General features: G+C 34.0%; 1 protein-coding gene across 1 annotated transcript; it reads right to left on the bottom strand.

The window, feature by feature from the left end:
* Positions 1-271: 271 nt before the first annotated feature.
* Positions 272-12,286, bottom strand: LOC107841025 (peroxisomal fatty acid beta-oxidation multifunctional protein AIM1). The gene is made up of 18 exons (XM_016685023.2): positions 11,756-12,286; positions 11,117-11,188; positions 9,921-9,983; positions 9,779-9,835; positions 9,573-9,640; positions 9,408-9,489; positions 9,249-9,304; positions 8,081-8,383; positions 6,942-7,028; positions 6,153-6,327; positions 5,865-5,986; positions 5,409-5,572; positions 4,332-4,586; positions 3,489-3,610; positions 3,293-3,414; positions 3,026-3,174; positions 2,486-2,624; positions 272-614 (listed from the first exon to the last, which is right to left on the bottom strand). Exons 1-18 carry the CDS (start codon positions 11,847-11,849, stop codon positions 570-572), a joined length of 2,175 nt encoding a protein of 724 aa, XP_016540509.1. The 5' UTR covers positions 11,850-12,286; the 3' UTR covers positions 272-569.
* Positions 12,287-15,019: the final 2,733 nt, after the last annotated feature.

Raw genomic sequence — 15,019 nt, 5'->3', positions numbered from 1 at the left:
AAAATGAAATGTGCCCAACTAAAATGAGACGAAGGGAGTATGAGATAAACTTCCTATATGTTTGCTTAGTGAAACTCTCAACGCTATGAACTCAATCAAACGGGAGTTTCAAACGACTCTAGTTAAACTTCGTGAAGTAGGGTGATCGGGAAGTCAAAACTGAATGTCATACGTGTCTAGTTTAAACTTCGTAAAAGTAGGATGATCGGGAAGTCAAAACTGAACGTCATAAGTGTCTAGTTTAAACTTCGTAAAAGTAGGATGATCGGGATGTCAAAACGGAATGTCATAGATGTGTTTGTCAAACAATTCCACCTACAAGAAATAACAGTTGGAATGTTTTCCAACATTATTCAAGAAATTAAGCAAATTCAAAACATCCTTGTCAATAAGCCAACACCACTGTAACTTAAAAAGACTAGAAATTGAACTGTTCTAAGACTTCTAACAGTCCTTATACATGGCACCACTAGAACATATGACCATAACGACGGAGAGGTCAGAGGAGGGGCCATATTGAACGACTTACTATTTCCACAGTATCAGAAGTCGCGAATGCATTGGTTATTCTACATGCGTGACCTTGATCCTGAAGACGTAGAAGCAGGCGCGCTCTGCAGAATAAGAAATGATATTATCAAGTAAACAGTTGATGATACATGCACGTAGCGTAAATAGCAAGTGATCGAAGTTCAAAATGTGCACACCAAACAGGCAGTTATAAGTTGTCTCAAGTTGAGCAGATAGCTGATTAAGGTGACCGATAAAGAACTGCGATAAAAGAATTCCTCATGTATCATCTGTTATTCCAATTTCCATGTTGTAGTTGGTTCCCTCTTTCAATCATCACAGAAATAATAGATGTTGCTCGGGCTCTCCAAAAATGTAATCGGGTGAGTGTCAGATCCTTCAAAAGTAGTGCATTTTTGAAGGATTCGACACGGGTGCAGCAACCTTTTTAGAGAGTCCGAGCAACATAATGCCTACCCATATTTTCTTGATCCAGTTGACATGACTTTGGTGTAAGACGGAGTTGAAGTTCTGACATAAGCAGCTCCGTGACCGTGGACAACAATATCATTATCTCCCTTTGTTCTTTCTTCACCCACAAACTGAACTAGAATTAAGATGGTAGAAACCATGGAGCCATGACTAACATCTATGCTTTACGTGGTTTGCTGAAAGTGGACGCTCGCAATTATGGTTGATGAATTTCCTATTATTTACGCATTGAATAATCTAACAAAGTAATTAATAGTTACAACTGCCATGATCATTACTTATTGGAACTTCAACTGGATGTGCATATTGATTATTACTAGGCCAACATAAGACTTCCCAGGCTATTAGAATAGAGCTGCTATTGCAAAGATGTAATGGAAGCTATGCAAGAAGGAAAAGTAGTGGGTCCCAATGAGTACATAGCTACTACATGAAAAAAGGGGAAGGAACATCGGAATTGAAGGTGCCTCAAGCCTCATGAATAGTCCAGAAGATCCTCGAGGTTAAAGAAACATTTGCTGCTTCACTAAGTAATACAGATGAATACTTTCTCTATTACGAGACTATATGGGAAGTTAGGGGCGATTATCCAAAAGTCCATTGGACTCTATAATAACCTGGGAGCACCTAAATAGTGTTTTATCCTTATACCTTGCTGTTAACAACAGGTTACTCACAAGAGACGACAGGCTGGCAAGGTGGATGGCGATTGATGATTTGAAGAGCTCATGTGTGGAACTGATGTTTTTGTTTTTTGTTGCTGACTTCGGCGGGCCTTGGCACTTGGACTAGCCCACTTCTCATAATTAGTTTTCATCTTAATAATATCGAATCCATTGGGTCCTTTGAATTTATTCTTTTTAAAAAAGATAATGAATCATTAGAATACCTACTCTGTAAGAGTTCTTATTCAACTGCTATGTGGGAGGAAGCGTTAAGATGGCAATGGAGAAGCAGAAGATCTATGGACCGGCCCGAGGAACTTAATTGGGTCACTAATCATGCTAGAGGAAAGAGCGCAGGTGCAGATGTCTTCAGACTGCCTCAGGTGCTCAGTGACTATGCTTTGTGGCACGAAAGGAACATGAGGATATTCCAACAAAAAAGAATCGAGGCAAATGTGATAGTGAAGCAGGTGGTTCAGGATGTTCATATTAGAAGAGCAGTACATAGCAGATTACAGAGGAAGTTAGCTAGTTCGAACTATTATCCTTAAGACGTAATACTACCATAGTATTTGTTTAAAATGAGTTGTAACAAATAGCAATGGTTGTAAAGGGTGATCAGTTGCATGCAGGTTTGGGGGTATTCAACTCTGCTAGTTTTTTGCTTTATAGTTATCATTCTTGGTAAATAAAAAAATCTATACTTCCCAAAAAACACTAATACCATAAATTAGTGACCAAATTGCCTTGCTTAAGATAAAAGGGACAGGTAAAAAGTTCCTATATTGCATCGTAGATCAATAAGATCAAATTCTTACCAAGGGAATGCCTTTTGTTGCTCTCTCTTCCAAAAACTTCGATGGCTTGAAGAAATTACCATATAATTCTGACCACTTGCGAAGACTTTTATATATATGACCAGCCCCAACAGTATCTGCCCAGAAAACAATACCACCTCTGCAAGAAGAAAATCATTGTTAGAAAGACTTGTGAGAAAATGTGCCCTAATTTCTGGTGGAAATTTTTTTTTAAAAAAAAGTAGTAGCAAAATGCAGCAAAAAGGTTAGAAAAGCTGGTAATTTTTATTCTTCCGTAAATGCAATGATTTTGATAACTTGCAGTTGTAGACTGTCTATTCCCTTTTATCATTTTCCATTCCGCTTCACCTTATTGTCTTTTGGGAATACAGTTCTTTATTAAGCATGCAAGATTACACCCCCTTCCATACCAAGCCAAACAGAAGTTATTTTGTGTTTGGCTCCCGTTGTTCACACTTCAGAATCAGTAGTTATCATGAGCTAGCGAGGAGTAAATATTTGACTTATCGTCAGAAGGTGATTTAACAGTAGAGTATCAACCTGTAAGACGGGAAACTCATCCCAAGTACAGAAGCTACGTCAAGGTCCGCTGCTCGGACTACGATACCATCATCCAAAACACGACATGCCTCATTCACAACAGGAAAGAGAATCATCTCAACAATTTCTTGATCAGTTATAGATATTGGCTGCCACAAATGGAAAACAAAGAAACTAGTTATTGCGAGGGGATTTAGAATTTGACTCACACTTCAGGATCAAAAATCAAGTGATCATTTGAGATTTGCTTTTGTTAGCCAGTGATACCTTTCCTCCAGGCATAATATTGGTGAGCCTTCTGGACTCCTCGATAATGGGAAGCACTGTAGGATCAGGTTTTGGCTTCTCTCCCTTTCTGTAAATGTAATATCCTTTTCCATTATTTTTACCTGCAGCACCAGTGTCAGTAGGAAAAACAATATCTAGAAAGCAATAAAATAGAGGATGACACTTGCATTATTACCATTTCGCCCACTTTTGATTAGAAGGTCAAGCAATGGAGAGGTAAATACTCTATCAGAAAAAGCCGAAAGATACTCTTTCCCTACTGCAACAGCTACTCCATATCCAGCTAAATCCTGAAGCCTGCAAAATGAATAAGCAAATAACTTTACATCCCTACTAACATAACTCTTGCTTGCAACATGCGTGCTGCTGTAGCCTGTATGTGGAAAGAAAACCTTTTAGATTGTTGATTCTACCCGAAATCTACATGTTATTTTACCTCACAGCTGCTTTTACTTCCAGGAGAATAAATAAGATTATGGTACCTCCGACAAAAGTGAAAGGGACAGGATATTTAGTATGCATTATATCCAAATCTCCTAGATATGATGCATCACTCTTTCAATCTCTCCTATCTCTCTCTTAATTATTGTGTTCTTTTTCGTGGGACTGTGAGAGAACGGACTCCAATTTCTCCCTCTGAACACAACTTCGTTTTCTTCGATTCCTTATTTATTTACTCGTCAACATGTGCATCACTTTCCACATGTAGGCCGCCCAATACCATAGCCAGGTGCCACAACACTCAATCTGAACATCAGTCAGCAAACGCTCCAACAATACCAAAATTTGCACGCCAGCATTCTACTACTTTCATACATTTGTAATTTCATCTTCTGAATGTATCATCACAGATATCTAGGTGCATTTAAAAGTTTGAATCATTTAATTACATTGATCGTCTTAAAGCTGTCTAAGCCAAAGAACCGTGAAGAATCACATTTGCAGACTGCAAAGAACTGCTGACTAGTTTTCTCTCTCTCACGTGAAAAAATGATTTAACTTTGTGGAAGAGACTTACTGGAATGGACCGATAGGGAGACCAAAGCTAGTGATTTGTGCATCAATCCTGTAGACATCCACTCCAAGATTTGCGAGAAAATGTGCACTCTGGGCGTATGGAAAGAATGTCCTATTGACAGCAAAACCAGTACAGTTTCCCACTACAACAGGTACTTTCTTTATTGTTTTGCCAACAGCCATGAGGTCAAGAATTGTTTGCGCAGATGTCTTTGTTGTCCGCACTATCTCCAGCAGAGGCATCACATGAGCAGGACTGACCAGAGCAAAAAATCAATTAGTACTTGCAACAAAATAAGTGCTCCAACGGAATCATCACAAGAATGTTGTATGTCAAAGAAAGAAAAAAAAGGAGCAATTAGCTTGTTCTCTGCCACAAACTCAGGTGTTCATAATGGCCCTTTCACAAATTGCTCCATTGGTCACACTCCCCAAACTTATAGTTGGAGGTTGCGGATTTTCATAGCTATGTTCTCCCTGCTGTGTTCTAGATTGCTAGACAATAGCACAAATGGCTTTCACTTTATATGTCCCTGATTTCACTTTAAAAAGTACTCCCTCCATTTCAATTTGTTTCTTTGATTTTGACTTGACACGGAGTTTAAGAAAGTATTTAATCTTATGGTCTTAAACTAAAGAGATATGGAATGTACCAAAATGCCCTTTAATCTTATGGTCTTAAACATGCCATGTGGATTTTTTTTTTCTTATGCCATGTCGAAAGTTATTAGTCAAAGAGATGCCAAAAAAGGAAAGTGGCATTCTTTTTGTAATGGACTAAAAAGGAAAGTAAGACAAACAAATAGAAATAGAGGGAGTACAAAATAGAAACTATATAAAGACACGTGAAAGATAATCTCATCACATCCCATATAACAGTTTATTCCACATTATTCTATTATCCAGATTATATCGACTCTTCTCTTTTATGTAGTGATCATATTCCCATCAATAAAAGACGAAGTATGTATAACTTTCAGACTTGAAATCAGTTGTACATATTCATAGAGATCAATTTCTCTAGATTAGTATGGTAACCTTCATTATAGAACTAAAGTTGCAGGGCAAGAATTGTAACCTGAAAAAGTGGGCCCCTATAATCCGATCTTGAGATCTCGTCTTTTGCCCAATTATGTTGAGGTCAATAGTAGATGTATTGGATGCCAAAATACAGTGGGGAGGACAAGCCTTCTCTAAATCAGCGAAGATTTGTTGTTTTAGCGGAATATTTTCAATGACAGCCTACAAAAAAGACGAAACTGTTTCAAATAAACAACAATATTTCAACAGATTAGAATAGTAGAATTCTGGTCATTGGCCTTTTTTAGCGGAATATTTTCAATGCCAGTCCACAAACAAGACGAACTGTTTCAAATAAAACAACAAAGTTTCAATAGATTAGAATAGTAGAATTCTAGTCATTGACCTTTTTATAGCACCAGCAAAATAGAGAAGCCAAGTGAAGAAGCAAGAAGGGAAAGAAGAAACAATTCTGCGGAACATTACTTGAATAAAATATAGGTTCAGTATTTACCTCAATGACCATATCCACGTCCTTAAATTCTGAGTAATCCAGTGCACCTTTAAGCATTGAGAAAGCTTTGTTTGCTTTGTCCTGCTGCAGCTTCTTTCTCGCTACCAAACCTCGGATATTTGCTGTAACATAAGGTACTCCACGTAAATTTCTAACTTCCAAGACCATATGATGACAAGACAGTTATGAATGGTCAAAGGGCATCATAATTTGCAATATATCATAACATATTATCAGGTTGTCAAATGCTAAGATATAATAAAATCCCGCCGAAAGAATATATCAAACCTTCAACTGTTTTAAGCCCCTTCTGAAGATACTCGTGATTAATTTCCTTCACAATAACAAATATGTTGCTCAGAACAAGAGAGGTAGCTATGCCTGAACCCATTAACCCTCCACCTATAATGGCAACTTTCTTTATCGGCCTTGGTTTCAGACCGACATCAGTTACATTCGGTACCTGAGCCATTTAGGAACAAAATATAATTCAGAAATATGATAGAATTGATTGTCCTAGGGGGAAGCAGATATCCAAGCAACTTTCTTAATAAAGACAAACTAGCCTTAGAGCAGGAGCACAAAAACCACGGAAGTGATCAGAAATAAATCTATCATAACAAGTATGAAATACTTAATTATATACAAGAGATCCAGACTCCATGTTACTTCTCATTCATGAAGTCATACTGATAACGAACTTTTAATAGCTGCTTCACATCAAGTAGAGCCATCCCAGAGTGAAACCTCAAGTATGAAACACACCAAATCAATCTTGAGTTATAAAGAAACACCAGATCCCTACTTGCTTCTCAATCATGTCATCATTCTTATCAATGAGAAGCTTTGCATTAAGACAAGACAGTTTGCACACAAACAGTTAATAGACTCAAGTTTTAACATAAGATTAGGTAATAATAAGAGAGAATCTGTAATTAAGTTTACTGTGCTGAAAATTATATTTTCAAGAGCCTGAATCAAGTTTAGTATGCTCAACAAAGATACTTCCAAAGGATTTTAAGTTTCAAGATAGCATCAGCATACAACAATGTTCTCCAGGTGAAGCACAGAATATACCTTTGATGTAGCTCGTTGGGCAAAAAATACATGAACAAGACCTCTTGATGTATCTGATAGTACAAGGTCCTGAAATACTTTAGCTTCCTGCAAAAGACTCAAAACAAACTCGTTAATCCATCTTGATCCATTTGTCACAAATGGCAAAAGACTGAGTTAGCTACATGGATAAAGACTGAGTTAAGGTCTCATTTGTTTTTATTAACATTAAGACGTCAGAATCTGATTATTACACATCTGAATATTAATATGTGCATTGTGATTTAGATGTCTGAATCTGAATAGATATCTGAATATTAAGATGTTGTGTTATTATAAATACCAAATAATCAACTGTTTGATTGTTTGATTTTTTAACATCTGGATATAAAAAACTTGTCTTTATTTAAGAATTAATAAATATAAATTTAATAAAATACTTAACTAATCTAATAAATATGTCAACAAAATAGTTTTAAAAAACTATACGGTGGTTGGTAGTCCTGGTGGTTGTGGTGCCAGTTAAGAATGGTGTCAGCTAATGGTGTTGTTGTTGTGTGTAGTAGCTAGGGGTGATGGTGGTGGATGCTGATAATTGTGGTGGATAATAGTGATAGTTAATGGTGGTGGTGAATGATGACGGTGGTTGGCGATATACAATGGTAACTGATGGTGGGGATTATCAGTAGTGATTGGTGGTTGTAGAAATGGCGGTTAGTGGTGATGATGGTAAATGGTAGCTAGAGGTGGTGACAACTCATTGTAGTGATTGGCAACGGCAGTTGTTATGGGTGAGGATGGTGTTTGTGGGTAATGGGTGGTAGTTGAAACTGGTGGTGATGACGGTAGCGATGAGGTGAAAAAATAGACATCTTAAATGACATTAAAACTTTCTTACAAATCGTAATCATTCAAATGTATTTAGACACATTAAGTGATTGTAACATAAAAGGACAAACACACGTAATGTTTAAGATTTGAATCACTAAGATGAAGATCTTCATTAAATCCAAAACAAATGAGACATTAGCTACCTACCATGACACTACTTGCGATCTTCTGGATTTTGTTAACAAAAGATAGGTAAACTAGAGTGTTGTCCTTTTTGAGGAGAAATGTATATAGAACATAGATATTAATTGACGAAGAAACATATATACCTTGATAATCCCTTTATATCCACCATGGATTATGCCTTCTTCAATTACATCAAGGCATGCCAGGTGCTGAGGCATATTCCGAGCTGTTTGCTTCACTTGTTGCCTAGCCAACTTCAGAACTTCATGTGCTTCTGAAATGGAACCAATTTTTTCAGTCCTGTGGAGGGAACGCACCCAAGGTTTGCGCCTTTCTGCAATATCAAGTGCCCACTGTCTAGCTACTTTTACCAACTCTGTGGAAGGGACAACAGCATCAATAACGCCAAGCTTTTCCCCTTCTTCTGACATTATTGGTTTGGATGTCTACAAAAACAATTGCCACCACAAAATTAATGTCTTTAAATTGATTTACAAATTTGAGTAAGAAGCAACTCAATAGTTCTGCATGTACAGCAAAATCAAAGGAGGATAATATGTGGACAACTTATTAAAGTTAAACACAGCATTCACAATCAGAGAAAAAGCAGAGCTTGAACTAGTACATGTAATAAGGATGTACTCCCTCCGTCCCATTTTATGTGTCACCCTTTGACTTGGCACAGTGTTTTAAGAAAAAAAGAAGACTTTTGAAACTTGTGGTTTAAAATAATCCTTGAATATTTGTGTGGGTTGTAAATCATTTCATCAAGGGTAAAATGAGAATTTTAAAGTTACCTTTTTTCGAATTATACTAAGGTGACATTCTTTCTTGGGTGGACTAAAAAGAAAGGGTGACACATAAAATGGGACGGAGGGAGTAGTACTTTGTTCCTTCTTATTTCTTATCCTTCTTGGTTGCTATCACAAATGTAGTCCAGAATCAGCACCATCTAATGCTGAGAATGACTAAAATTTTCTGTTTAGGATGATGCACCCGGTAAACGAATTATTATTTTTCCAACAGTTAATTTAGGAATGAACTAATTGCCAATAGTTAACATAAGGATCTAAAGAAAGTTGCACCCAAGGGTGGGGCCTAGTGGTCAATGAAGTGGGTTGAGAACTTGAGGTCTCGAGTTCGAACCCCAACTGGTGGGGGGTAAAAGGTGTCCCGTGGATTAAATCGAGGTACACAAAAACTAGCCCGGACACCACGATTATCCAAACAGAAAAAAAAAAATTCACCCCACCCACCAAGACACCTTGTCACAATTTTCAGTTCTTTTATCCAGGAAGATGAATAACTTACCATCATCATTTCGACGGACTTTGATAATCCTACAAGCCTTGGAAGACGTTGTGTACCTTGAGAAGAAACATTATTTCTATGCTCAGTGAAATCTATAGATGAATGAAAAGAAAATTTAACCTAAACGAGACTTCAATGAGCAGTAAGTGGCAAAGTTACCTCCAGAGCCAGGAAGAACTCCAAGGCTAAGCTCTGGCAACCCAAGTTGTGTTCTTGGCGCAGCAATGCGTGCATGGCATGCCTACCAAAAGCATGCATTACATAATTTAATCACCAGGAAAAAGTTAAGCATATAGACAAGCACATTTTATAGAGACCACAAACCAATGCCAATTCGAAGCCACCTCCAAGACAAAGTCCTTCCACGGCAGCCACTGCAGGCTTCTTTCCATCTAAAGTTACAAAATAAAAGGACCCACAAAAGTATAAATAACAAGTGATACCAAAATGAAACGAAGAACCCCAATGAGACGCTACAGTATGCCATCTTAAAGATTTGAAATCCTAATTCGGACTAACAGTGCTCTTACCTTCCATAGTGTTCGTCACGAGATCAACAGAAACATCAGGCAATAGAGTAACATCATCTGCAACCCATCAAATTCCAATTCTTAAAAGAAGGTTCAAGGGGACACAATAAATTGCACAAAGACAAAATGAAAGTAATCCTACTTGTTTTATGAACCTTCTCGAAAACATTGATGTCAAAACCACCAGAAAACCTCCCACCACTTCCTGCAGTAAAACAATAACAAAAGGAGGAGGGAAGACCCACATACAAAAGGACATGTCATGAAGCAGAAAAGGGATATTAACACTTCTTTTAAAAAATAACGTACAGAAAAGGAAATTAACACTTTCCTGTAGCTTGTCCAAAGGAGAAACAACACAACAGCAACAACTATTACACCTACCTACCCAATCAGGGCCCGCTAATCAGACCCAATTCATTCCAATACTGGTAAATCATTTGTATGTTAGGTTCTTAGCTAAGCCTGCATTAGCTAACCCCACAATGACTCAAATATATATCTAAAAAGGGCAGCCCGATGTACTAAAGCTCCCGCTATATGCATGGTCCAAAGAACGGCCCCACCACAAGGGTTTATTGTATGCAGCCTTACCTTGCATTTCTACAAGAGGTTGTTTCCAAGGCTTGAATCCGTGACCTCCTGGTCACATGACGACAACTTTACCAATTACTCCAAGGCGCCCCTTCGACATTGACTCAAATATATATTAAGAAATTTCATTAAACACAAAAGTAGCTTTTACTAGCAATCATAACTGAAATTCAATGAAACATCCGCTTTGCAATTCGTAATTCAGAAAGTTCAACTAAATTCCTAAATTCCTAAATTCATCACTATTTACTAATACTAAATTCTATCAAAAATCAAACAGATCAAACAAAGAATTTATTTTTTTGAAAACAAAAACTGAAATTAGCTAACTCCACATTGACTCAAATATATCATAGAAAATTTCAATATATACAGAAGTAGATTTCATTTTACAATCATAACTGAAATTCAACTAAATGTCAGCTTCGCAATTGGTAATTCAGAAAATCCAACTTTAACTCCTAAACTAATCACTATTTACTGAAACTAGCTTCTATCCAAAATCAAACATAACAAAAAAATGGGACAGTCCTCTGTGCAGGTCTGGGGAAGGGCCGGACCACGAGGATCTATCGTACGCAATCTTACACTGCATTTCTTCAAGACATTGTTTCATAGCTCGAACACGTGACCTCCTAGTCACATTGAGGCAACTTCACCGATCACAAATGAAAAATTAATTATTTTTTTTTAAAATACAAAGACGAAAAATCAATCAAATATACAAAAGATCGAGACATTTACCAGTCAAAACAATAGCTTTGACATCATTTCTCCTGGCTGCCTCATTCCATTTCTCCTTTAATCCGGCGAAAACTACAACCAAATAAGATTCTAAATCAAAATTCCATTTCGATAAACGAATCAAAAATAACTACATAGAGAGATGAACTTCAAGCTTAAATAAAAATTCCAAAACTAATCAAAATAAGTACATAGAAAGATGAATTTCAAGCTTAAATCTAAATTCCATTTCTATAAACAAATCAAAACTAATACATATACAGAGATGAATATCAAGCTTAAAATAAGGTTCTATTTTGATAAAAACAAATCAAATTAACAACTACATATGGAAATAAATTTCAAGCTTTGATAAAAAACAAATCAAAAATAACTACATAGAAATGAATTTCAAGCTTAAATCAAAATTCCATTTTGATAAAAACAAATCAAAATAAGCTTAAATAAAAATTATATTTTGATAAAAAAAAAAAATTCAAAATAAGCTTAAATAAAAATTATATTTTGCTAAAAACAAATCAAAATTATACTTTATTTTACTAAAAACAAATCAAAATAAGCTTAAATCAAAATTACTTCCGTTATTAAAAAATGAATAAAAAATAAGTAAATAACATAAATAAATTACTACAAGCTTACTTTGAATAGCAAGAGCATTCACAGGAGGATTAGAGAATTTGATAATCGCAACGCCGTCGTTTCCGACATCCATCGTAACTTTCGGTTCCGCCATTTTTACAGCTCAAAATAAAATTAAGAAAAAATTCAAAGTTCAAATCTGAAATTTCAACAAACACCAATTGAATAAATAATACTGCTTCCGAGAATAAGTGGGAGTATTTTATTTAGCTAAAGTGTAACGTTAGTTAAAAGACAAAAATTAGTAACTACTCCCTCGTCCTATTTTACTAGTCCAAAATTATATGCACAATAATTAAAAAAATAATAAATAACATAATTAGTTTATCAAAGTATTCATGTTAAATATATTTATATTTTAATTTTAAAAAAAGGCAACATGGAAAGAAAAATTTATAAATAAGTAAAATTAGACAAATAAAATGGACATCAACTTAACTAATTTGAGACAAATAAAATAGAACGGAGAGAGTATATTTTATAATTGGTCCCTCCATCCAACAACCATACTCGCCAGTCGTCCCTATTTCATTTATTAGACAATAATATTTATTGAGTAATTTTATTTTTTATCATAATATACAGAGATAAACAGGGTTGGACGTGTGGTATTCTATTTAGTATTTTTAAAATTCAAATTCAATAATTTGGTAATTGATATTTAAATATAGATATTATATACCATACTTATAATTATTAGTTTGGTATTCGGTAAATTAAACTTCAGTTTGGTACGATATTTGATAATACCATATTAAAGTTGGAGATGTGCAAATGTACGTTTAAAATTCAAAAAGTATCTTTAATAGAAATCTTATTTAGTATTCTTTTTATTGTTTTTTACGAATATATTACCAAGGTCCAAGAGATTCTTTGAGATGACTAATATTATTGTCTATTGGATATATATATATATATATATATATATATATATATATATTCGGTAAATATCAAATACCAAACGATATTAATATGTTGCACCAAACCCAATCTCAAATACCAAAATATTAAAATTTTACTCTCAAATACCATATCAAATTAGCGAATACCAATTACCAAATTTTTCGTTTCAATTCGGTAATTTAATTTTTGATATTTTATTCCCAACCCTAGAGATAAATATCCAGTACCTTTTCGAATTATGGCTTTTGAAATTATGTCAATGATATACTTCAATTTCATATATTACTCCCTTTGAATTTAATTATATCATATTTTTGACACACTTTTATACTGACATTATATATTTATTACATAAAAATAAGGTCATATCAGCTAAAAAATGTCATATTAGTTAAAAATGATGATAAAAATATATTAAAATTGAGTTTAAATTAATAGTATTGTAGTAAATTTGGTCATAATTAAAAAAAATAGATGTTTTACTCTTATAATATATTAAGTGAAGAATATTATTTAATAGAAGAAGTAAAATAAGTAGAAAGAGGTAAATTATTTATTAATTTTTTTAAATTAAATAATTATTATTAAATATTTATTTTTAGTAAAGTGGATAAGTATTATTAAAGTATTCTTTTTGTCTCAAAATAATTGATATATTTGCTAAAAAATTGTGTCTTAATACAGTTGACATGTTTAAAAAATACTTTTAAAATGAAATAAAATGAATTAATATGACATTTATTATTTTGAAATCGAAGGGATAATAAAGGATTTCTTATTTTATTTTTTTATTGAATGAATCAATTATGGATTTGACCAATGTGAAGGCGGCGGGTCACGTGATAATGGTCTTAGTGCACGAGTCAAAGTTAATAGCAACTTATGAATAATGCAAATTTTTAACAACCAAAAAGAAAAAAAAGTGGAAGATTGTTATTTTTACAAATAAAGAAAAATTTAACAACCAAAAAGAAAAAAAGTGGAGGATTATTATTTTTACAAATAAAGAAAAATTTAACAACCAAAAAGAAAAAAGAAGTGGAGGATTATTATTTTTACAAATAAAGAAAAATTTAACAACCAAAAAGAAAAAAAAGTTGAGAATTATTATTTTCACAAATAAAGAAAAAATCTTTTTTTCTTCTTCTTGAGATTCGAAATTATTAATGTAAGGAAAAAAGATCAAATTACTATCCAGGATTGTCATGAAATAATAGGTGTTTTTGGGTTTTAATTAGAGATTTTAGGTTCGAAAATTATTGGATATATCATGAATTAAAATTTAGTTAAATAATTATATTTTTATATTAAATACTGAGTAAAAAATAAATATCATAAATAGGTCTTTTCTTGAATTTGCATATAGCAAAACTGAATACGTCAAATTGTCGTTTTATCATACCTCTGACCTCGATGTTAAAAAGTCTTTTATATTTGTCTTTGTCATTAATTGAACAAAGAAGAAAACTTTTTTTTTTTAATTAAAATTGCTTATTATTTTTGCCGTCTCAATTAATGTCCCTCTTAAATCTCAATTTAAGTCAATCTTTACTTTTAAGTTAGTTAAAGAAAAAAGAATTATTTCCACATTTATAATACTCTTGACTTTAATACACTCATTTTATCTATAGTCACAAAAATTTATGTATCTTACTTTAAATTACAAATTTTAAAAGTTTTTTTTTTCTCTTAGACCGTGTGCTTAATTAAACACTTTTACATAAATTGTGATGGAGAAATGTCAATTTGGTAAAGTAGTTATTTTAGAAGTTAAGTCTTTAGGTAATTTAGGTAAAAGAATATATTAGTGAATATTTCTAACATAGTATAAATAGGAGAGTATTTCTATTAGTGGATGTAGCTTATTAACAAAAACATTGCCATTGCCTTCAGAAGACTTTGATGACCAACATAAATTTTGGAGTTTAATTATAAAAAAATTTAACATTCTATGTAATTACTGAAATTTCTAATTTTAAATCTATCAAAATACATAATTAGTTTTCGATACATTCATGATGATGAAGAGGTCAGAGGTCAAAGTAGGTGCCTCTCTCCAAAGGAGATTCTGCATTTCTATACTCCACCAACGCGTTGTCGCATCTCTACTATTTTCAGTGTAACGAGGTTTTAGTTTTTACAAGGGCGCCCCTAGCCAGATTCAATCGCAAGGGTCAATCAAGCTATTGTTTTCTCACTATCTAAAAGTTGCAAATGCATCACTAACATGCGTGCCCTTGACACTGAAGATGTAGAACTAGGAGCACTCTGCAACAACATACCCAGTGTATTCCCACACAGTGGGGGCTTGAGAGGATAAACCATACGCAGTCCATACCATTACCTCAAATGAAGTAGCAA

The sequence above is a fragment of the Capsicum annuum genome, chromosome 9 (assembly GCF_002878395.1).
Source record: "Capsicum annuum cultivar UCD-10X-F1 chromosome 9, UCD10Xv1.1, whole genome shotgun sequence".
NCBI classification, from domain to species: Eukaryota; Viridiplantae; Streptophyta; class Magnoliopsida; order Solanales; family Solanaceae; genus Capsicum; species Capsicum annuum.
This window is presented reverse-complemented; position numbering and strand designations above follow the sequence as displayed.

What these genes read in the sequence shown, in the direction of transcription:
- LOC107841025 (XM_016685023.2), bottom strand. Translation starts at nt 11,849, where the DNA reads ATGGCGGAACCGAAAGTTACGATGGATGTCGGAAACGACGGCGTTGCG. An exon ending in CGAGAAGGTTCATAAAACAA is followed by an intron (nt 9,836 to 9,920) that starts GTAGGATTACTT and finishes GATGGGTTGCAG; the next exon opens with ATGATGTTACTCTATTGCCT. An exon ending in CGTGACGAACACTATGGAAG is followed by an intron (nt 9,641 to 9,778) that starts GTAAGAGCACTG and finishes TTGTAACTTTAG; the next exon opens with ATGGAAAGAAGCCTGCAGTG.